We start from the raw sequence: 25545 nt of genomic DNA, 5'->3' as shown, positions 1-25545 counted from the left end.
TCTCAACAACCACTGATAGTACCTATCTACTTACATTATAATCTTATAAAATAAAGACATATACATTATTTATAAAAGTATCTATGAAGTAAAAAAAATATTATATATGTTTATAAAATTGTGTAAGTTGTAGGATGTAGGCATTCGCTTTGTGGTCGCAATACATTTTGAACTTGTAAAAACTTGCACATAATGATATACCACCGTGGTTCTCAAAGTGGTATATATCGACCCCTAGGGGTCGACGACGACCTGCAAGGGTCCATGTCAGTGAAAAATAAAATTGGGGATCCATGAGATGTAAATGTGGATGACTTTATTTTTGGCTTTCAATGAATGGAATAATCCACATACACAGATAGTAGAAATCTTTCAAAGTCAGTATCACGATACCAGCTGGCAAAAACACATTTGAAGTTGATGAATTTGCAAAAAATCAATATCAAGCAAGCAGGGGTCTACCCAAAACCGAAAAACATGGCAAGTGGTCTACGAGACAAAAAAGTTTAGGGACCTCTGAGCTAGACCATCTAAAAGATCAATTAAGAAGAAAAAGGCAATTATTGTTGAACGCCGTCTTACGCCGTTCGGAAATGTCAATATTTGACATACCGGTCGGTTCTGATCGTCGTTACGAAACGAATGGCACATGCCGAACTCAATAAAACTTATATACAAGTACACATATTTTAGATTCAGACCTCCTCAGAACTAACTAGTACGAGTATCGCGATACACAACAATTATCAATAGAACTCAAGTGGTTTTACAACATGACAATGGATAAAAAAAGGAATTAGACTGGAAAGTAAAAGTTTACCTGCCATACTCTCCCGATTCTGCTCCTTTCGATTTTCTCATTTTCATAATTTCATAATTCATAATTTAGCAAGAACAGCAAAAACAGCATTAATTTCCGAATAACTCGATATAATATGATTAGTGGATGAGGCACCACCGGTCGTCGTTTCCCCGCCAAAGAATGTGCTGCTCTACGCCAATGCTACCAGAGTGCCACCTAGTTTTGACCAAAATGAGTAAATAGGCCTCTCATAATACATTGTTACCGTTTTTACTTGTACTTGAAGTTTTTTAAAAACTCTCATTATAAAATTTGATTATGTACCTACAATACAATAGGTATAAAAGCTGGTCTAAAAAGTAATAAGAAACATGGCCGAAGCTTTCGGCCGCAAGTCGCAAGCGCGTTCGCGAACGCGCGGGGGCGGAGGTTAGGAGGCCGTCGTCGCGATGACGCTGGCGGAGCGGGCGTCGGCCGCTTTCTGGCCCGAGAGCCTATGGCTGCCGCCGGGCACCGTGTGGGCCGATCTGGCCGAACCGCCACACACCATCCCGAAACATTTGCTTTACCCGCTGCCCATGGCGTTGGGCATGCTGGCGCTGCGCTTCCTGCTCGAGCGCTTCTGGTTCGCGCCCGCTGGCATCTCAGTGGGCATCCGCAACGCGCGCCCCAAGCGGGCCGAACCCGAGCCGACGCTCGAGGTCGCTTACGCCGCTTCGTCCAAGCTCAAGCGGAAGCAGGCGGCGGCGCTGGCGGAGCCCCTCGGCTGGACGGACCGCCGGGTAGAGCGCTGGTGGCGGAAGCGCCGCAACCAAGACAGGCCCTCCACGCTGGTTAAGTTCTGCGAGAACGCGTGGCGCTGCACTTACTACATCTTCAGCACCGCTTTCGGAGCCTACGTCCTCTGGAACAAGAGCTGGCTGTGGGACGTGGACCACTGCTACCTGGGCTACCCTCACCAGGTGACGTTTCTTTCCGTCTCTCGTCTCTCCCGTCTCTGTCCGTCGCCGTCGATCTAATCTGACCGCCTCCCCCAGGGCGTCACCGGAGACGTGTGGTGGTACTACATGATCTCGCTCTCCTTCTACTGGTCGCTGGCCATCTCGCAGTTCTTCGACGTGAAGCGCAAGGACTTCTGGCAGATGTTCGTCCACCACATCGCCACCATCACGCTCATGAGCTTCAGCTGGATTTGTAACTTGCACCGCGTGGGGACCCTCGTGCTGCTAGTGCACGACTGCGCCGACATATTCCTCGAGGTGCGCGCGTCTCCTTCGCCGCTAGCGCGACCGCCCTCCCGCGTCTGACCGTCCCCTCTCTGATCCGCAGGCCGCCAAGATGACCAAGTACGCCAACTACCAGAAGCTGTGCGACTGCATCTTCGGCGTCTTCACTGTGCTGTGGATCGTCACGCGGCTGGGCATATTCCCGTTCTACATCATTTGGAGGTGGGCGTCCGACGCGACGCGTCTTCCTTTCACCTCGTTGTCTCTAAATCTCATCGTCTCCTTCGTTGCAGCACGACTGTCAGAGCGCCCATGCTACTGCCCATGTTCCCCGCGTACTACTTCTTCAACGGCCTCCTGTGCCTGCTGCTGTTCCTGCACGTCATTTGGACGTGGCTCATTCTGAAGGTGGCGTACAAAGCTCTGGCCGCCGGTCAGGTGAGCGAAAATGATATGTTAATATTAAATTTGAGAGTTTTTACAATTTGTCAAATACTTTTTATCTAAACAAAACACCTGTGTCACACCTGTGATTCACTAAATCGATAAATCTACAGTAGATAAAAACAATTAACAAAGTTAGTCCCTCATAAATTCTTATCTCCGTTAAACATTTAAGGAATCGAAAAGCTACAAGAATTGTTAGATTAGATAACTTTTCGATGAAATGTCTACATGTCAATTGCTTATACTACTTTTACCGCTTTTAGAATAGTTTTGTCGTTGAAGGTCAAACGTGGATGCTTGGAATATACATATAAGTGAATAAAACTACAATATACTCATTTTGATAATTATTTTCAATATAAAATTAAATCAACAAAATTAGTAGTCGTTATCACCTACAGTTTAACTTTCATTCCAATTTTTATAAAATTTTAAAATCACCTCTTTTTTATTCCAAATTCTTTTAAACTTGTTTATAAGCGGTGTGATTTCCATTCCAAAATATTGACTCAAAACTGCTTTTTTGCCATAAGTGAATTGTGCTTGGGTTCATTGTCCTACTGAAAAACCATACCTTTTATTTAGCATATGTTTATACACTTCATAATATTCACATATATTTCTTTTAATTTTATAACTAAAATAAACAGTATTTCCCGGGATGAACTTTTCAATCGCAAATCTTACATATCGCTTTACGTCAGAGCCTATTATATTAAATTTAATGAATTTGAATGTTTTAATTATTTTCCTTATCCTAAGGTAGTTTTAAGTAGATTTTCTTAAATTCTTATAATTTTTTAATCTATGCATACACAAGTTTATTCAGACCTAGTTAACTTTTTCACATATATTTTATTAAGCATTATATGCTCAATTTCTTGAAATATTAAGATCTTCTAATATGTTTTTAACTGACTGATTTTCGTTTTATAGGAACCCCCACGTGCACTTCTCATAATAAATAAAAAAATATTCTCTATAAAACTTCTTATTATTATTTACTAAATTTAACCGCTTCCCGGGCGGGCACACCTATTAATGTGTGTGAATCTTTATATTGAAAAAAACCACAGCCACTCAAAATAGACATCCATTATCACACATTAGTGTTAATGTCCAAGAATAGAAAATTTAAAAATGTCACACGTGTGAAACATTTCTAACTTTAATTTGACACAATGTTTATCTGCTATTACTTTCTTTTTTATGTTTTTCTCTCCCTTCAGAGGTTATATATACTATAATTTAATGATATAAAAAATAGTTTTTTTCAACTCACATTTAAAGTGGTTCAACCCTTCAGGCTCGTATGCCTGAAACAGATTTTCAGTCCCAGGGACGTTTCATTTTTTCTTGATATAGATAAAGGTAAAACTAATATTAATATTTGGTTCTAGGTTTAATAGCATACTTTTGATCAATTAATACTTTGAGAGCCACTGGAATGCTTTTTTATTCAGTTTCAATATAAAAAATAACATTTATCATATTTAAATTGTTTTTTTGTTTTGGAAACATTTTTGTTGATATTCTGGGCAGAAATGATTTTTCTTTCCAGTGGATGTCAACATTTTTTTTATTTAAATCGTAATAAATTATTTAATTTCAATAAAAAAATATAATCAACTTTCAGAATAAATGTCTTTTTGTTAGTCTACTAAGTAGATTTTCAGAGGGTGTTCTATGTGTTGGGAGTTTCTGTTTTGGAACTATATTTCAAAAATTATCCCTCAACAAGTTGCATTCTGTATGAAAGATGCTTAATTATTTTTTCAGTATTTTCCTTATATACTATCATTGAATTTATAATCAAAGAATTCAGTAACCGCTGGAAAATCTTCATGTACCATTTTTTCATTCTTTTTCTTTCAATGAGGTTTTTCAAAAAATTGTATACTTCATGGCGCTCTTGTTCTTCAACATCAGATTCACTTGATGTACAATATTATCTGAATCTGAATCGCGAACTTTTGATGACTCTAATAGTGGTTTTTTCAAAAAAGATGCCATTTTGATTGGGCTTTATAAATAAAAAAAAATATCGTAATAAAAATAATGTAACACATATCGCAAAGTAATCAGGCAAACTACTTACACGCTAATGTAAAAGAAGATCGCAAATTAGAACGCGAAAGAAGTTCTTATTCGAACAGACTTCAGTAACACACTGTCGAAAATAGTATGTATAAAAATCCGAAAAAAATAATACTTGAAATACCCTAGTAAACATCATTCTTTATGGGAATTGAATGTGTCAAAAATTGAAATCCTTTGTGTATGCCGACAAGTTGGTGTCGTAGTTTTAAAAAAAAGATAAATTGAACGTTTCTTCAAATAAAAAAAAATATTTATAACTCAAGCTTGAATCCATTTTTTATAGTAATCAAGTTATTTGAACGAAACTATTGTTCTTATAAGAATATGATAAAGTCATCCATCCATATGTCATACGTCCCTGTAGGGGTTTTTGATCCGCATGCGGTGCACGTCATACGTGCCTGAAGGGTTAAGTAGACTCGAAATTTTACTTGAAGCTTTAAACAGTTAGTTAATTGTATCACTTATTACCTCAAGTTTTTTTATTGCCAGCATGTTGTTGAATGTCCTATTTAGTAGGTTGCCAATGTATATGCCATATGTACATATTATATGATCAATTTGAACAGTCGTGTCTAAATCAGTTATAGGTCAAATCAATAAAATAATTATTTACTCGCAGCGCATCATCCGTTAAAACATAGGTTGAATAATTGTGTCGATTATTTTTATCATCAATCTTCATTCAGATCGCTACATGTGCTACGGTCCTAAGCGGCTACCTATTTAATGCTAGTCTATTATAACCCGCTGCACTGTTGCGTTACCAGCTCTTAAAATTCAACGTACTTATATTTTACTTTTTCTCAATCGAATATTCGAATTATTCGCCTGATTTTCAACTAAACGAATATTCGTTTATACTATCTCAAATGAAATTTGAAAAAATCTTAGCATGAAACAATTTTTATACGAGCAACCCAGGTAGTCGCTTTTTCTCTCAATATACCTGAGTGACTAGTGCCGCTCCAAAATCCATGGTCCTTAATGTGCCTTTATTTTGTCTCAAAATCTAAGAATGAGACACTTCTTCTCAACAACAAAAAAGCCTTTACGCATTCGAAAAACATTTGTGAATAGAATGTTCATAGGTGTGTACTATGACTGAAATTGGAAGAATTCGTTAGTGGAATGAAATAAAATATTTTTGTTATCGTTTAACACTTATCTCAAACGCGGGTGTGTGTCGCAGATTTTTGTGAAGTTAGTGTTATGTCTTTGTATTTGTTGTCTTGAGACGCAAAGATTTATTTCAATCAGTTCAATAATTTGATCACAATTAATTTAATCCTGGTTAATTAATTTATATGTAAATCAAAACGAACGCTGATATGGATACAATCTTTATGTATATCAAATTCGTTCCAAACATAATTAGCTATTGTATATACAATAAATTCGATAAAATTATGTATTTAAAATGTTCCATCAATTTTGCTGAACTAATTCAATCGTAGCTTATCTTATTAATTGTGATTATTTGAAAAAACTAAAAGGACGTCCCTGATCAAAAAGTATAATAATAAATCAAGCATTTTAGATTTGACGTTCTCGCTGATCATTAATTTGCACAGCATTGTGTTATACATATCTTACATAATTCAAAAAGTTTAACGATTATGAAAGTAATTAATGAATAATTAAAATAATTATGTTTTAATTAAATAATATTTATAGGCAATTAATTGATTTTTTGCACTAATCGGTTAAATAAATTAATATTGGTAAAAACCGAGAAAACAATTACGAATATATTCCAATACTTCATCCATTTTTTATTCAATATTCTAATAGTTGAAAACTATAAATAATTGAGATCTCTAGTTACAGCACATATCTTGTTGCAAGATTTTTGGACTTGTAATATGTTTTATGAATATTGGGTTTATTGCAAAATTCGCCTATCTAACTAATAACTTACTGTCGCAAAACTCCGTTAGTTATATGTTAACATACGTGTGCCAGGTGTGGAGTAACACCGGTTATACGAGTTATACGAGTATCGGTGACTGCGTTAGAACCCATCTTATATTTAAATATTAACTCAAAAAGCACATCTCGCTTTAGAATTTCTCACTCTACAATTTCAACATACATTAAGTAAGTTAGATATTGGTTTCTCTTTTGATGTTGTTATGCTTTTTTAGATGATAGTTTTTTTGTCAAAATTTCTAGTGATAAGTTTGATTTAATTTTTTAATAAAAAAACGTGAAAATGGTTATAAACCAGCATCATCTTAACTCATTGCGTACGGTGTGCACAAATTTGTGCGTTTCAGAAACCTGCCGTTGCGTCGGTGTGCACAAATTTGTGCGTTTCGTCATTTTAACTTCATACGAAAAAAACCCACGTAAACTGCGTATTTACTGTAACTTATTTATTTAGGGATTTACCTACAGATGTTACTAATATCATATTAACTAATAATAGTTCAAAAAAGTAGAAATTCTAAATTCCAGAGGCTCAAAACTCGGGTAAAATAAATTCGTTTCAAGATGTATGTTTACATATATATATACAATTTTTTTCTATGGAATTATCTCACATATTATTTATTAGAAATAGTGAAATCACTCAATACCAAATTGCGAATCACGTATCAATAATATATAAATATATTTAAATAATTTTTAACACTTAACGATCGATTTACGCGGCGATATTCGAAAGACACCCAACCGTCCAATTTCGAACAAATGTAACGTTTCCGTTAGGCTAAGCGCACGCTGTTATAAAAATGTTAACGAAAAACCCCACCTTATCGGTTTGATTCAGGTAAAGATGGTAATTTTTTTTAGAGATATGTTTCTTGAAATTCTTATCTACAAAATTACAAAAAACCCAAAATATTCAAAGGTAACCGCATAAAAAAAAAGAAATGTTGAGCTAGACCTAATATCTAAGTACATATTATCAACCCGAAGCATTATAACTAAATAATCAGTGATTCTCAACTTTTAATTGCGGTAATTTATTTTACAACTTTTTGCATTATTATATTTTGTTAGGTTTACAATATATTTTTGTAATGCTTATTTATTTCGTACTCCTTCATTTATTGATACTATTTTCTAAGAAATAAATTACAGTAAATCAAATTCATATTTTTATAATATAAAATATAACGTTTTTTATTTATCATTATTTTCTGTTATATATATATATATATATATATATGTATGTAGAGGTATCGTGGGCATTTAAATGCAGATTCATCAATCCCAAATGTGATATTTTATAATATTTAGACCTGAAATGATCCCGATCTGTTCAAATTAAATAAACTGTTCTCAACATGTTTTCAATTACCAACACATTGAATACCGGGCATTATTCCTAAAAATGGAGCGTGCGGCGGGGATTATTTGCAAAAATTAGGACTTTAATTTGTGTAACTATCCAAGCACATTGGTGGTTCGAGTCTTTATTGGATGCGAAGTATACAGTAAGTGCGCGTTTTTCATTATTTTAACACATTGCGTACCGTGTGGTAAAAATACAAAAAGTGGTAAATATATAATATTAAAGCAATAAAATGTTTAGAATCACTGATAATTTTTAATTATATTAAATATACTATATAAAATAATAATACATAAATTATAACAGAAATATAAAATAATAATACATAAACAATAAAAGATTACATTTAGCCATAGGCAAACGTTACGTTTGTTCGAAATTGGACAGTTGGGTGTCGTGCAAATATCGCTGCGTAACTTGACCGTCAAGTGTTAAAAATTTTGAATTGATTGTATAGGTCACAAAATTAGATATTTTCGGTTTCTATTATATACAACAGTATTTTATCATCATTTTATTATTATCTTTATTGTTTTTATTCAAAAATATATATATATTTGGTTATTCTAAACTAAAAATTATATTTTATTTTATTGTTACGCGATCCACAGTTTGACGTTTACTGATTTTATCATTGCGAATACAAAAAAACGATCATCATTAATCTGTTTTCAAAATTTGACGTTAAAACGTTGACTAATTAAAGAGTTACGATGTTTTAAAAAAAAAAAGTTTGTATCCTAATTTTCGCAAATAATCCCCGCCGCACGGCTCCATTTTTAGGAATAATGCCCAGTATTCAATGTGTTAAGTAAAACGATTAAATTTAAATAATTGATAACTTATAACTAAAACTAAGGACACATCTATTTTTTATTAAACAGTACATATTTCTTAATAATTTTTATAATAGTGTATTGACAGCGTATTTTCACTTCCTATAAGATAAGAACTTCCGGGACTGAGTCATTAGGCTGACAGCTTAAAAATTAATTAAAAACTGAGTGAAATTACTTATCTCAAATGATGTTTTTTTAAATTAATTTACAGTATTATTTATCATCGAGTAATTTTCATATTGATATTATGTGATAAGATTTGTCACCAGGTGGGAAAAGTAAATGTCGGCGAATCGGGAACTACGATTTGTTAATTTTTAAATTTTTGTGGTAGGTTGCAAGACAATTTGCAGAACGGACTGGCTAAATCGAATCTCCTCTTTTGCAGATGGAAGGTGACATCAGGAGCTCTAGCTCGGAGGTGTCCGACAGCTCCGATGAGCCGGCGAGCGAGAAGTCGCCAAAGAATAACCAAAGTGCCTTATCTGCGGAGGAGTCGCCTTTGCGCCGAAGAGCGCGGGACTCGAGAGCTGAGGGGGAGCGATGAAAGTCGAGCATCGCTGACCCGCTAGTTAATCTACGAACAAATTTTCAAAAAGACGAAGCTGGCGCGTCTTCGCCGAGCTGCATATACGTACACACACAAACACACATTCATACACGCAAACTTCTCAACACCTCTCTTTTCGAACTCTAGTCAGAAGGGGAGATGGCCGCGATCCGCCTATTCAGCGGCCCTGCGCCGTCTGCTTTTCCGTATTCCGCTTCTCCCGTCGAGCGCTAGTCGTCGTCTTTGTCGATCCATTCCAGAGATTTATCTTATTTTATTTTATACTATATCGATTTCGTTACGTTTGTCTATTTAGCATACTTACTTACTTTTATACACACCTGTGCACCTACTTAGAGTGTCGTTTATCCTTTTTTTAAACGAGCCGGATGTATGTTGTTGACTTATAGTTTGAATAAAATGCGTTTAACCAAGTTTGAATTCGACCTTTACTTTATCTTATGTTCTGCCTTCTCCTCGACAGCTATTCCTTTCCGCGCGTTCTACAGTGCAATTAGACCAGTCTTTTATTTCTTCCTAAAGAAAATAATACCAAAAAATAAATAATGAAAATTATGTGTGTAAAAAATAAATAATGAAAGTCCTGTAACTGAAATTAAACAATATTGGCGTAATCTAAATAATATTCCAAGTGACTGCTTACTTTATTTTATTTTTTAAATATTTATTGCTTTGACTTGGCAGCAGAACATTCTATTACTTTCGCATTTTTAGTGGGACACAAACTTAAAATATTAATTAGTTATATTATATGTTTTGACACTTGGGCGGCTGTTTTTCAAAATTTTACCTAGTTACATATCAGTCCATATTACACAACAATAAAATTAAATATATTAAAAAATCCCGAATTCATTTAACTTTTTCAACACTACGACGTTAACAATAGTCGTATCGTTTCTCTGCTATTATAATACATATCAAATTTTTATTAGAAAGAATCTACAAAGATGAGCATAAATATCAAAAAACATGGAAAATAATTATGGCTTTTTTGCAAATGGATGTATCAGAAAAAGCAGGGTCGTTAAGCACTTATTTAAAAATAAATAATAATAAAGAAAAACAATTCATTTATACCATCATTTGGCAAAAACCACTCAAAGCATAGTTGCTCATTTTAATAATCAATAATATAGAGCGCCATCGAAATGAAGGTAAGGGTTGAATATAATACAGTGAAATCTCTTTGTAACGAATACCGAAATAACAAAATTCCCCGTATAACTAATCTTCAATTTGTCACCGAAAAACTTTCAAACAAAATGTTTTCATTGTAACGAAGAATGATCTCAGTATAACGAAATATTTTGATACCGAATTTAAGAATAACTCGACCCAATATTTCTCCGAATTCAGTTCGTCCTTGACTTGGCGTGTGCCGGATGTGTTCACAAGCGACATTCAAGGTATTTTGCCGACTCACAAACTTTTTTATAATTTTTTTAACAAATTTTATTGTGTTCATTACAGTATCCTTAAAAATGGACAAAAAACGAATCGGGTACATTCTCTTGGCGAACTTTGGCGGACTCGCAACGACCGTTGCTGCCTCGTGCATCAGTCATCGTTCATATTTTAAATATACAAACGTGTAACTGTGTCTAATTGCCATCCGTCGCCAAAATATTGTGAAACCGGGACGTATGGTAAGCCTATTTCGGTGAAAATTTTTTACCGTTTTTAAACAGACGCACTCAGGTACGTTATTTCAACTTTTTCCAGGAAGAGGCAATAGTTGGCCAGATGGTGGTAATTTTTAATGACCTCCTGTTTAGAATACACGTCAAAAGTAGTGGGAATGGTGCTCATAATTACGACTTATAATAGGGGAAACTCAAATAAAGCATATCTAAACCGAATTTTATATCAATAGAAGAGCGCAATAACAATTATCACTTCTCAGAAGTAAAAAATTCACGTCAAAAGCAATAACATCGTGTTGGCGCCGTTGCAGTGGGAACGCTCGGTAACGAGCGTTCCCAATGTTCGATTTGAATACACTTTGACTAATATTCTCATACAGTCCATATATAGTCGTTAAGGATAGCTATAATATTTTTTATAGCATAGTTTAATATAGAAGCGCAGACAAACTATGGATATGCAAGATATTTGACTGTCTGTACTTCTTCCGCTTATTTTCCCCATGTGAGTTGAGTTAGCTTACTTTGTATTTTAGATTTGACCTAATAAAAGTTCCAAAACTAATTATAGTTGCCATGTTGGGTTTGGTTAATTTATGTAGGTTAGGTTTGGTTTTTAACAGCAAATGGACGTTTCGCAATTGTCAAATTGAGTTTCGTTTACATTTTCGAGCAGCGACTATCAGTTAAATCATATTCTTCCTTGTATAAATATATATTTACTGGTGGAAATGTATTTTGACTTCACTGAAAAATACACAATTTTTGTAACATTTCTACATCGCATGTAAATAAATATTTCTAAGTATGTAAATATTATTACATATGGGAACAGTTGAAATTTTATAATTTTTCTAACACCTGCCAGATAAATTATGTTTTTACTAGTAAAAATAAATATTTACCGGTGAAAATGTATTTCAATATGATTTCACTGAAATGACATAATTTAAAAAATATTTTTTTTCATATCCTGAAAATATTCCTACCGGAATAAGCGCGCCTCACCGGCCTGATGTATTTTTACAGCGAACCGACATAAGTGCAGGGGCGCAACACGCCCCGGATCATGTCCCACTAAAGGCACATTTTTCAATAAACTGTCGAGGCCTATTTATATATGTATTTATTTTATTATGACCAAAATTTGGTGGTGCTCTGATAACACTAACGTGACGGCGGCACATTCTCTTGGTGGACTTCGACGAATAGACAACTGCGATGGCGCCTCGTTTACCACTCGTTCATTACAAATTAAATAACATGTAACTAAATCTCAATAAAACTAATATTTGCCACCCGTCACTATCCGTCCGCCAAAAAATGAATGTGACATAAACAAAGCATATAAAAATGACGTAAAAAGATTGTTCACTTCTTACGTATTAATTTTAAAGAAAATGTATGGTGCGTCGAAGGCACCCTCAACTTGCTCGGCGTCCTCGGACGGTGCTTGACCCCCTTCTTCCTAAAGACGGCACTGGGTATATATTTTAGGAAAACGTTAAAATTACACATTCTTCAACTTTCCAGCATGGGAGTAGGAGAGTCTAATATTAAGAGAAAGATGAAAGATGATATTGATGATAAACAAGTGTTTCCAGAGATAACGGAGACACCGAATAATTAGCTTGGCAAAACTTTACAACGTGCGTGATGATGACCGACGGAGAAGAGGAATGAATCGACGCAGGAGGTCTAACCCGAACACTGAATAAAGGTTAATAAGAAATTCGGAAGAACGCCAACCTCCAAGAATGCTTCTTTCCTAAAGTTATTGGTACTGATTTAGTTAGCTATTCTGGAGCTACACTGCAACTGTGGAAGGTTGCTTGTTTAGCGATGCAACGGAATGACAGAATGGAATCGTGATTGTAATTTTTTCATATCATGTAACCATACAATAAATCTTATACAGCGGTTAACCTACATCTCATTTCCAATTGGTTAAAATTATATTAAAGAGGCAGCCGAAATAGAGGTGAGTTTTAAAGAGTAAAAATCGCACATTACCATCAACCCCCTTGAAGAGTTGCCCCCTTCTTAAAAAAAGCTTGCTAGGTTAAGTTAATTGAATTTTTGTTATTTTAATTATGTAATTAAATTTATTAATTAAAATACATGTGTAATTCAATGCTAATTTTAAACATAATAAATTCTAAAGCTTTTTGTAGTTAATTCTACATTTTTATTCAATGACTGATATGAATTTAGTTTAATGTATCCTTTCCTCTAGTGTGATGTATACCAAGTGTACATGTCATCGTACTATTTTGAAGCAATTGTTGCAGTCTTAGTTTGCTCGATTGGCTTTGAAAACATCTTTGTTGTGTAATTTATCTAGATTTTTTTCTTTCAACTTCTTTCCTAATTCACTATTAATAGGAAAATCATATTGAAATTTAATATGTAACGAGTTAAAATGGCACTCCGAATATCCTTTTGTTAATTATTTAAAAACAATAATATTTCTCTTGAACCATGATGAAAAAATTGACTAATTCCTCATGAAAATAATACGATTTTGTCGACGGATGGCAATTAGACACAGATTGAACTGCTGCAGTAGTGTTTTATTGAAGTATATAAAAAGTTACATGGTGTTTATACAATGGAACGGGGCACGAGCCCGCAACTGCGCCAAGGGCTGCCAGTCGAGAGAAATTCGTTACGCCAGTGTTACCCAAGTGCAGCCAAGTTTTGACCATAACAAAAATCTATGTATAAATATAAGTAAGCCCACACGTTTTTTGTATTATTTATGATTTACTACAAATAATTAATAATAAAAAAAACTAGAAATATCAAACAATATAATATTAATACGTGCTATGTAAATTTAACTGCGACAGCGTGACACACACCAACAGGCTGACTTCCCACTTTCCACATTCCTGTTTAACTCACTATTTTTATCATTATTAGCATAATAACAAACAAATTATTATTAATAAAAAAATCCGTTTGAGAAAAATATCTTTAATAATTTATATAGATGAAAAACACAATTATCAACTGCGAATATTTTTACACGTTGTTTCGCGATCGACTTGTCGGCTAGGCCTGCTATAGATAGATCCTTTAAAATTGCAATGAACACATGCAATTGAGGTGATTATTTATTACTTTAATTCACAAATCGATGTAGCAATAAATAAGGACAGTCTCTCAGTATATGTTGTTAAATGTCGAAAGATTCGTCAAGTAAAATTTTGTTGTGATTTCATATTTTTGGTTTCTAAGAAAACATTGTTTCGCATTGACTTATTGATCTATTTATTCATAACTTCATATATATACAAAGGTGAAATCCATTTATATTATATAATAATCATAATAATAATACATAAAAATTCAACATTGTAATTGATTAAAACAAACATAAATAAATAATTTTATGCGCGCAAAAGTGTATAATTGTATAAGAAAAACGAATACATCATATTCAATGATAAAATCCATTAGGAGTGAAGCAAAGTATTGCTTATGAGCAATGTATGAGTCAGATCCATATTTATTATACGAATAACGCCTACTAAAGTATTTACAACAACAAAAATCAATATATATATATACAATCACAATAATTTTCAATCTAACCCATCCAGTATGGATAAGCAGGCTGTTGAGTGGACATCGACTGGGGCACTGACACGCTGTGGGTCATCTGCGGTCTGCTGCTGCATATGTTGGCCGGCAACACTGGCGGCGGGACCATGTTGGAAATGCTATGTGGCACGTTCCCGTGCATTATTGTCTGCGGCGGCGGGACCATACTCGGCCCCACGCTGATCTGCCCCATCACCGTCGGCATGCTCATCGAGATGTTGGAGACGCTCATCGGGATAGAATGGGCGTTGGTCGTGTTCGGCACGATCATCGAGCTGGACGTCAGGTTCTGCACCATTATATTCGGAACCGTATTCGACATGCTCTGCGTTATGTACGGAGCCATGTTGTGCATGCTCTGAGCTATGTTCGCCACGACGTTCTGATTCAATAGGTGTGCCTGAACGTTTTGCGTTAAAACGGCCGGAATGCTGGTCGTTATGTTTTGATTGGCATTCGATTGAGGCACGTTGCTGATGATGTCGAAAGGCACGTTTTGATGCGAAGCCATGCTCGATACGATCTTCATCGGGATACTGTTGACGATCGGCACGTGACTGGCGCTGCTCCCTTGCGACATGTTGAACTGAACGTTGTGCTGTTGAGCCCGTGGAGGCGGAGGCGGGGGCGGTGGTAGGAGATAGGGCATGTTACTTTGGTACATGGGAGGGCCGTTGACGTATTTTTGTTGAATGTTGGAATTGTCCTCGTTGATGTTTTGCATATGATACTGACCGGCAGTAACATATTGTACGTTCCCTTTGAAATCCGACCGTTGATCACCCCATGATGTCACTTGTTGATTGTGAATTTCAGATACATTGTTAGATATCCTGAAGATAAACATAAAAAATCAATAAGCTGTATGTACAAGACAACTTTTACAACCTTTCTCTCGTTGAAGTCGGATTTTGGAATTTATTTTCATTATAATTATGAACAATTTAAATACAAAAAACTCACTGATCATTATGTTTCTCGTGGTTTGGCTCCGTTTGCGTTTGATTACTGCACAGATCGACATTTCGACCCATATCCGAATGCTTATTCAAGTTGCCCTCATCTTGTTTTTGTTTATCAAAGTTTCCACACCGCAATCCTTCACCTAAACACAACTATTTGTATAAATATACAATTCAATTATTTTAAAAAATGTTATCAATTTTATTCAACATTTATTATACAAAAAAATATAAACTGCCAATCATTTTTTGATTACTGTAAAATCGTATGCATACAATTTCTGAAAACAAAAAGGCGATTAATGCAATAGTAGGATGAAATATATTTTCGCATTGTCGTATGCAGCAGCGTCCGCCAGGATCGAATGTACGGCATTGCTAATCAGGTCTAATAGAGTTCTTCTGCAAAAAAGTGTCTATATAAATATTATTGTGTCAACAAACACAATACCTGACTGATCCAACCATTTACTGGTAGTGTCCTTGTCAGGCTTTGTCTGATCGTTTTGGCCGAAAACCTTGCTGCCGGACGATTTGTGCTTTGTCTGCTTGAATCTGAAGAATGAGCGAAAACATATTTACAAAGAAAATCATAAACGAGTGGACTATCCTTGGACGAAATCGGTCCACTCAGTCCATTGTCAAGAATCGGCACTATAAACCGTTCCCATGTGTATTAATGAATATTAATCACAAACATTTATTTAAGATATGAATCATAAATGCTCCGGCTTGTCCTTGGATGTCTTGGATGACGATGTCCTTAATTTTTTTTAGTTTAATATTAATCTATTACCGTAAAGTTGGACAACTTGGGACAGTTCACAAATTCTGATGTTTTCGATTTTTTAAGTAGTGTAATTTTTTTACAAGGACAGATAAATATGGTTTTTAATTGTTTATCAATGTATGCTACTTATTAAAAAAGGTACCTCTGTGGAGTAGAACAGCACAGGATGCACATATGTATCGAGTTTTGCTTTTTTGTGAATTTATATATTAAATGTAAGTTTAATTTATTTTGTATTTGTATACAGGCGGCCCTCGACTTTCGCACATAATTGGTTCCTGAAAATGTGTGCGAATGTTGAATGTACGAAAGTCGAAAGAAGTAAAAAAATTGAAATTGTGTGTATTTTAAAATATTTATTTATCAAGTAAATATAAGGTGTTTAAGAGACGTTTAAGTGGGGTTTGCGGGTGTTTCCTTTGAAAAATTATCAAGAGTTAACTGTTTTCCACTATTCTTTTTCTTTTCTTCATATAGTATTTTATAACATGCTATGTTTTTATTGATCGCCCCCACGCACTTGAGATATGCGTTCTCCATTGGGATCACAATCTTCCATAATATTTAAAATTTTGTCAAGGTGCATGAAGGCTTCATTCATATTTTTCGTTGTTAAAGAGTTTTCCAAAATAAACCTGTCTCATCTACATTAAATATTTGGCTAGAGGAATATTCTACATCTTCAATAATTTTGGATAATTAGGAAATAAATTCTTTTGCAGCATCTTTATCAGCATCAGCCGATTCTCTAGTAAATTTAATATTATGAAAAGAATACCTCATTTTAAAATTGTAAAACCAACCGTTACTTGCTTGAAAAACCGTGTTAAAATATTTTTTTAATCTATCCTTCCAATCTTTGTGCAAACTATGAGCTTTTGCTTGAATAATTGAAATACTCAGAGGGACATCTTTTTGGTCATCGATCTACGATAACAAAGATTTTCCATTTCATCCATGTTTTTTTTTGCTGTGGTTTTTTGGAAACATATCATTAAAGATTGTGGAAATATATCTTTATTTTCCACAATTTTGAACGTATTCTTTAATTATATTTTTATTTTGCAAAATTGAACATATCGTAGACCTGTTTGTATCATACAAACGTCCGATTGAAGCAAAAGATTCACCGCCATCAAAACGTTTTTTTAAAAAAAAAATTGTTTTTTTTTAACTGTGCGAAATAGCGAATTGTGCGAAAGTCGAACGTTCGAAAGTCGAGGGCCGCCTGTATATTCATATTAGAACGCTAACATTTTTAAGAGATCAACAAAAATAAAATAAATATTTTATTCTTTACTATTAAATTTTACTTATTCTAAATAATAAGTCTACATTATTTACGTAATATGAGTGAATTATTTAAATCAAAGATGGAAAAATGTTTTTGAAATTTGCACCAAGTTATCCTGAATTACTGGTTTATTTTTTTAGTTATTAAAATTAGTAAAAATCCCAATTGGTTAGTTTTTGCATTTTTAATAATCGGCATTCATCATTTGCACCGTTGAGCTCATACGATCGAACACAAAACGTAATTTTAACTGTAAAAAGTACACTTTATAAATCAATAATAAAAAAAATGCTCCGCTTAACGATAATAATCACTAAAGAAAAAAAATCATTAATTTTTCAACAAATAAGAAGCAAAATTATTAGATAAATCGAAGTTGAATATACATACCCATCGGATTTATCTTCCGGCTCAAATCTTGACTTATGACCGCTTCCAGACTCAGTGGAAGAATTTTGATTACCGTCAGACCTACTACTCCAATTGTTCTGAAAATTCAATTAAAAATAATAAAAGCGTGATTGAAAAGTATAAGATTATGAAACTCACGTCTGAATCAAATTTTCTCTTGCGTCCATTATCGTCCTCTTGATAATTTTCCGACTTTTCAGACCTCTTCCTCGAATTACACTATAAAATATGAACGGCATTAATAAGGATCACAAAAAAAATCAAGTTACAATATGACTTACGTTATCTTGCGATTTTCCGTCACTTTTATCGTATTGCTGATAGTTTCTTTGATTGTGTTGATTGTTGTTCGCGCTCCTATCCCTATGCTGCTGATTCTTCCAATCGTCCATTTGTGACGAATCACTCGATTGTTGATATCTAGGTCTGCCGTCGTTACCGTAATCTTCGTGCTTCCTCTCCGTATCCCTCTTCGACCAAGGAGAATCGTTCTGGTTTTTAATCCAAGGATACTGTCTGTTGTTCCGCAACGGCTTCCTAATTCTGCCTTGATTCGGCCTATTCCAATTATCTTGTCTCAACGGTTGATGATCGTAAGAGCTCTGATTGAACTGCAAGTGCCTTTGCACTTGCGATTGTAGAGACTGTTGTATGTTGATTGACTGCTGATTGATTCCTTCTTGATTCATGACTTGATGCGTCGGTGCCATCATTTGATTCGGCGGAAGCTGACCTGCCACTTGATTCATGTCTTGTGATATTATGACTTGAGCGTTCTGCTGACTAGCCAATAGATTAGATTGATTCGATAAGAAGTTGTTCTGCAACTGAGGAGGCGGAATTTGATTGATAGGCATGTGCTGGATCGTATTCACGATCGGTTGACTGTTCAACGGCTGCGACATTATCATCTGTTCCATCGAAGATTGACTCGTTTGTATCTGAGTGTTTGATAATTGCACGGCTATCGTCGTACGATCGTTTCGTTGTCTATCGAAGCTGGCCGTGTGTAGCACTCTAGGGATTTGCTTCATGGTTGCATCTATCTGCTGTATCTGATTCTGAGTCACGGGAATAGCGGTTACGGTGCAAGTGGTGCTGATGGACGCCGGAATGTGATACGGAACCGTAAGCACTAAAGATGTCGGTGTAGACGTTTGATTGTTCACTGTGTAATGAGCGAAATTATCGCCCGGTTGGCCCTCTTGGCTTATAGCGTTTTGCACATGGCCTATGACGTGAAACTGACCCTTCTGCTGCTGAGACACGACTGGTTGTTGAAATGATATTTGTTCTCCTTGATTACTAGGTTCCAGTTGCACTTGGGCTATGATCATGTGGGGCGGCGGTTGAGTGTGGGAGTTCATCGAGATGTTTATATTATCTACTGCCCCTTGAGGAGGCGCCGATATGATGTGGAGACCGTCACCAATTTGTGCTTGCGTTTGAATCGGAGGAGCTTGATGGTATAAGACTCCGCCTTGAAGCAACGAAAACGTTCCGACCGAAGACGAGGCAAGATCCGAAGGAAGGTACATCGATTGAGCTGGAGGCGGCTGAGCCACGACTAAAACGTTGGCCGAACTGGGCGCCGTGGGAGGTGGACCAGACAATTGAACTATCTGAGGCGGTGGCACCTAAAAATTTAAATAAAAAAATTATACATTGTTTTGAAACCCGCTTCGCGAAAAGTTTTCAAAGGCACTAGTCCTTCTCGTCATGTCCCTAAATGAGTAAGAATCTCCCACTGCCACTTCGTAGCTTCGAGATGGCAAACTAAATCAGACCCCACAGTACCAATCCCTAGCATTCAGTATTAAGAAATAAGCTATCCTTACCGATATTACTAGACTTCTAACATGAGAGTACTGGTCAAAGTACAGTAGACCCCCCCCCAATAATACGGGGACTAAAAAGCATTGATAAAAAAATTTGCAATACGTACGTATGGCGAGATAACTTCTCTTTGGCTCACTCACATATAAAGTAATGGGTGCGAGTGAGAGAGGAGAGCGTACTCTTTTATGAGTGATTAAACGTCGGAGACTCAGAGCTCGGTACTCGAGGCCATCAAAACCTAAACGAAGCTGAGACGTAGCAAAAAGGAGATGCACGTAGTGTAAGAGTAAGTGAGACCAATGTACTGATCCAAGACCATACCGTACCGAAACATTTTTAGGGAGCGAGTGTGATGTAGTTCGTGATTTTGATGAGTGGGGACAATGATTGCAGATTTTTTTAGGAGGTAGTGTTATTTGGGGGTCTATTGTATATTCAAATCGAATTTTGATCAATAGGAGGGTGCAAAAACAATTATCACTTCTCAGAAGTCAAAAATTTACGTCAAAAGCAATAAAATTGTGTCGGCGCCGTCGCAGTGGGAACGCTCAGTAACTAGCGTTTTCACTGCGATGGCGACGGAAGAGATAATTGTTTTTTGCGTTCTACTATTGGTCAAAATTCAGTTTAGATATGCTTCATTTGATTCCATTCTCACTTATTGTGAGTAAAAAATCTTGATATGAATGCTAGATAACCAAAGCGTACAAATTTAATTTTTAACAAAAAAAGGAAATCACCAAAATTTACAAAATACAAATTTTCAAGTTAACTCGGGCATGACAGGGAAAGGGTTAAAACCGTATGTAATTGAAAGTAGTTATCAATATAGTACATATCAAGTTGATTTATAAATATAAATATATACTTCACAAATAGCTCTAGTATAAAAATAATACCAACCATAGGTCCAGCATGTTGTGGTATATGTATTCCAGGCGGAGGTATATTGACAATCGGCGCTCTAGCCAAAGGCGGAGGTTGCTGTATCATCACCGACTGTTGAGATTGACCCAACTGTTGAATTTGTTGATTTCTAAGTTGTACCTGGTTTTGCATCTATTATAAACATAATTAATTTAAATAAAACTAATATAAATTAAACTCGATCGGAATACAATATCACCTCAGATTGACTACTGTTTATAATCACCGGTTGATCTATGCTTTGCGGAGCTTGTTGAACTGTAGCAAACTGTTGTTGAGGCGGAGGAACAGACAAAGGCGGAATGCCGATCAACCGAGGTGGAATATTCATTAGCTGTTTAAAAAATCATAATGATTAACAATCAATAATTATAACGTAAAAATATTATTTGCTAAACCTGTGAATTCGACATGCTGACGGCCTGTTGCTCCGAAGTCACTTGTTGCAATTCTTGGACTAAAGTTTCGATAAGATTAACAGATAATTGCCTAGCAGCTACCATTCCGTCAGTCTGGGGATGCTCAATAAATAAATGCATATTTTCCGGAGACTCATGACCTAATTGAGGATCGATAAACTGAGACCCGCGACCCCTCAAAGTCACGGCAGCCCCCGTCTCGGCTCTAATGTACTGGAGATTAGATCCACCCTGTAACGATAAAAAAAAAATATTATATAATCAATTCATTAACCCTTCGAGCAGTGAGTTAATTTATACACATTTGTTTATTTGTTAGTATACACCTGGAAGTGAGTTAATTGTACGTATGTTTTCATAAATATTTATTTATTATTATTTTATATTGCATTTATAATTTATTTTACCACTTTTCTATTATTCAATTTCGTTATCTATTTTACATATTTTTAATATATTACTCTGCTTTTGTAAAACAAAATTTATATCAATTCAGAGGCTCTCAATATTTTTTTATAAAATATTTTTTGTTAAATTGATTTATTTCATACTCTTTAATTTATTGATGCTATTTTCTATGGAACTCATTTATCATATATTAAATCAAATTTAAAAAAATATTTAACAAATGTAATGTATTTTTATATATTATTTCTTCAGTTATATATGTAAATATATAACTATCGACGACATTAAAGGGTTAATAGTAATAAATAATATGAATGAAATTGATTTTGATTGTTTTCTCGTTTAGGGAAAACGAGAACGATACTGGGTTGCGGTCTGATGAACGAGTATTATGGTTGCATAAGTTATTAGTGTATCTAATACGACCTGTCCTATGATTTTGTTTCTCAAATCAAACGACGATATGTGATCAAGTCCGATGAATATTTTTTCGACTTGCATGACTCCAGATAATTTTGTATCAGATTGAATCGTATCGTTTGATCTGATGTAATTTTGACGTATATTACTTCCGACTCCGTTCCTAATTATCTCTTCGATCTTTTGGATAGCCACTGGAAAAATAAATATTTATCAAAATACAACTCTCGAATGCAGCAATTAAAAAATCAATATATACACACTCTCTATGCTTTGCTTCGAGGGTCCTTGTAAAAACAAATATAGCGGTCTATCCGTTTGATTCTTGTGGTCGCTCTTGGACATGTAGCGACCACGCGTCGAGATGGCAGCTCCGGAAAAAGAACTGATCTCATCTTGAATGAACCCCTTGAAATGAATTAAACTATATTAGCAATATGAAAAATAGTGCAATCGATAAAATCAATTGATGGCAATGTCAACATATGACATTTGCATATATCTATAATATATGTATATACCCTAGTGAGCAGATTTCTAGCTCCTATCGGCGTTTCGTTAATCACGAACTCGGAAGTGAAATAGTCGTTGCTTTTTGATATGGCATTGTAATTTTGCATATCTACACCGAAGCTGTTGATAGGCATCAGGGTTGGAGGATTTATTTCCAGGGGGCCATCATAATCATGAATGGAAATATTAAGCTAGCGCCGCGAGTGTAATCACATTTTAGTACACGCGCGATCCACGTACGTACAGTCTCATGACAAAATATAATTGAAGATGTTGACAAGCGTCAACTTTTTAAAAAAAACGTCGTGCGTCGGCCATAACAGCCGTTTGGGAGACCTTGAAAATGTGATACGGCGTGCGTCTTATTTTACCGAGAAAGCGTTAATTTCATTTCAAAATTATAAATTCAAAAATTAATTTCTATCAGAGTATAAAGTCATTTTGAAGAAGTGACGGATTTAAAGAACAAAAATAAACAGTATAAATGTTGTAAGTTGTACATAAAAGGAAGATAATTTTTTAATAACATAAAATAATAATTGAGTAGTCTTGTATTTTAATATATTTGGCGGGTGTTACCGAGTGGTGATGTCAATTAGACACAGATTAAGCCGTTGTACTAGTATTTTATTGAGTTATATTTAAGTTTGCATGTTATTTATAAAAGTGAACGGTGGACGAAGTACCGCCGCCGTTGTCTATCTGTCGAAGTCCACCAAAAGAATGTGCCGCCGTTACGCCGTCACGTCAATGTTACCAGAGTGCCCCCAACTTTTGGTCCTAATAAAATGAATACATATATAATTAAAATTAATATATACATATGTATAAGAAGGCTTGACATTTTTTTAGAAACCCGTAGATAAAATTGCTTTTGCTATTTATCTTATAAATTGATACATAGGTATATTTTTCAATTGAAAATAATATAAAAAGGTAGTTTGTAATTGCAGTTAGTAAAAGTCACATAATGCGAGTAAAATATTAAGGGCGAACCCAACAAGGTATTATTTATTCCATCTCAAACATTTTTTAAATCTCAAAGTTACGTAGTAAAAAATATATTTTAGAATAAATCGTTTTTAAAATATGAAATATTACTGTACTGCGGTTAAATATGCTGGATAGATAGATATGAGTAAGCTAAGCTTTTATATGCTAAGCCAGAGATAAGCAACCTTTTTTGTGGCGGGCTAAAACTGAAAACTTAATGAGACACACGGGCCGCAAATAGTGATTTAAAAAATTAAAAATTTTGAATGAAACGGGAACAATAGGAAAAAAACAGAGAATTTTGGGAATTTATAGGTAAGAATGTGGGCTTCTTATAAAGTAGCTAACAAATAATGAAACAACATTATAAATAGTTACTAATTTAGTTCAGCAAGAATCAGGAAACATAAATGCAATGTATTTAAACATAAAGCTGTCAAAAAACAGCGGTTTTTTAAAAGCTATGTATATACATAGACTTATAATACGTCCCGGTTTGACCGATATTGTTTTGGTTTCATACAGTCGGTACCGGCTTCAAAAACAAACCGAAAAGTCACATTTTAGCTTTTCCATTCAACCTGATACATTTCATCATTCCAAAGTGAACAAAATTTTTCGAACTGATCTTTTGCTGAACTGTCCCGGTTTTGAGTTTCATAAATATTAACGGTATTAAAAAGAAAATGGACATATTGGAAATTTTTGTTCGAGAAGGATAATAAAGAACAGATTTTTTTATTCTTCCGTAAACTTTTGAAACGTGAATCAAATTCTTTTTGAAGTCTTTGTATTTCGTCTGCATGTTTTTTCGTGCTAGATAGATTAGATTTAGGTTTTCTCTCTCTCTCTCTCAGTGTAGAGAGAGAGAAAACCGTCACGCCAATGCTACTCCAGCGCCGACCAGTTTTGGCCATAACAAATCTATATTGGCCCCCATATAATACTTGTTTTTTGCGCTCTCCTATTGACCAAAATTCGGTTTGAATACAATTTAATCAATACTTAAAATATAAATATAAAATTGCACCATCACCATTCTAGTATGAACGAACGATAAAATTATCTAATATATTTTTAAGTCATGGCGAAACTTTAAAAAGCAGACAAACCATAAAGCACTTTATTGAAGTTAATTAAACTATATAACTAGTATAACAAACTACAAAGTCATATTCAAAAAAAAATACGAAAAATGTTAAATTCCGTACAGGGTAGGCCTGAAAGGTGAGCGGTTTTAAAATCACCATTGCTTGTGAACGGTATGCAGGGAGGGGGACGTGCATGGTAGGGATAATAGGTGGATCATTGGAAAATCAGTCACAATGAATCGTTTCACGGTAGCACAACGATCGTTATGTGTAAAACACATTTAGAAAAATGGTGATTCATGCACGTTTGTTAGACGTTCATTTTCTAAATTAGTGTCATAGTGATTATGCGATTGGTTCGTAGGTCAGAAAATTGGAGACTACAGGTCCCACTCTCAATCAGAAGCCTACAGGACGTCCAATGTCAATGAGAACCGAGGAACAGGTTAAGGAAATCCTGGATCATCAATTCATAAGATATCAGCTGAGCTTGCAACATCACGAACAACTTTATGGCGTATTTAAAAAAAAAATATTAAATTGCACCCTTATAAAATTTAACTAGTGCAGAAACTAATACCAAATGCTTCGTTTTTTTTTCGAAACCCCGTTGGATGAAGCTCATTTTTATTTAAATGGGTACGTTAATAAACAAAATTATTGGTATTCAGGATCATATTAGGAAAACTGTAAATCAAAAGCCTCTACATTCTCCGAAAGTTACAGTATGGGCAGTTATTTCAGCTCAGGCGATTAATAGCCCCTATTTCTTCGAGAAACAACGAGGCGAGGCCTTAATCGTAAATTTCAACCGATAAAAAACTTTGCATGATATTTTCTTCCCGTAATTGAAAGAATTTGAAGCATACAACAACACACAGTCACACACGCGTCTAACGAATCTTTGGCTGTCGTAAACGAAACGTTTGCAAGA

The 25545-nt window shown here is 34.9% G+C and overlaps 2 protein-coding genes across 3 annotated transcripts; one reads left to right on the top strand and one right to left on the bottom strand.

Annotated features, from left to right (window-relative positions):
- Positions 1 to 1207: 1207 nt before the first annotated feature.
- Positions 1208 to 9709, top strand: schlank (ceramide synthase schlank). Its single transcript, XM_088192610.1, has 5 exons — positions 1208 to 1764; positions 1840 to 2061; positions 2132 to 2250; positions 2322 to 2466; positions 9107 to 9709. Exons 1-5 carry the CDS (start codon positions 1252 to 1254, stop codon positions 9263 to 9265), a joined length of 1158 nt encoding a protein of 385 aa, XP_088048736.1. The 5' UTR covers positions 1208 to 1251; the 3' UTR covers positions 9266 to 9709.
- Positions 9710 to 14187: 4478 nt separating this feature from the next.
- LOC148232547 (uncharacterized) lies at positions 14188 to 22864 on the bottom strand. 2 transcript variants are annotated; one of them, XM_088192607.1, is made up of 12 exons: positions 22536 to 22864; positions 22278 to 22422; positions 22021 to 22208; positions 21166 to 21417; positions 20967 to 21101; positions 20744 to 20899; positions 18283 to 19638; positions 18140 to 18220; positions 17981 to 18078; positions 15958 to 16061; positions 15508 to 15649; positions 14188 to 15377 (listed from the first exon to the last, which is right to left on the bottom strand). In XM_088192607.1, the coding sequence occupies exons 1-12, from the start codon at positions 22659 to 22661 to the stop codon at positions 14531 to 14533; spliced, it is 3630 nt and encodes a 1209-aa protein (XP_088048733.1). In that variant the 5' UTR covers positions 22662 to 22864; the 3' UTR covers positions 14188 to 14530. The 2 variants fall into 2 exon arrangements, 1 of the variants encoding a protein (XP_088048733.1); XR_015810727.1 differs by lacking the exon at positions 15958 to 16061.
- Between the last annotated feature and the right edge of the window lie 2681 nt (positions 22865 to 25545).

This window comes from Plectrocnemia conspersa, unplaced genomic scaffold (assembly GCF_051122295.1).
Source record: "Plectrocnemia conspersa isolate PC_06_02 unplaced genomic scaffold, ASM5112229v1 ptg000009l, whole genome shotgun sequence".
NCBI classification, from domain to species: domain Eukaryota; kingdom Metazoa; phylum Arthropoda; class Insecta; order Trichoptera; family Polycentropodidae; genus Plectrocnemia; species Plectrocnemia conspersa.
The sequence above is the reverse complement of the archived record's forward strand: the minus strand, read 5'-3'. Positions and strand labels throughout refer to the sequence as shown.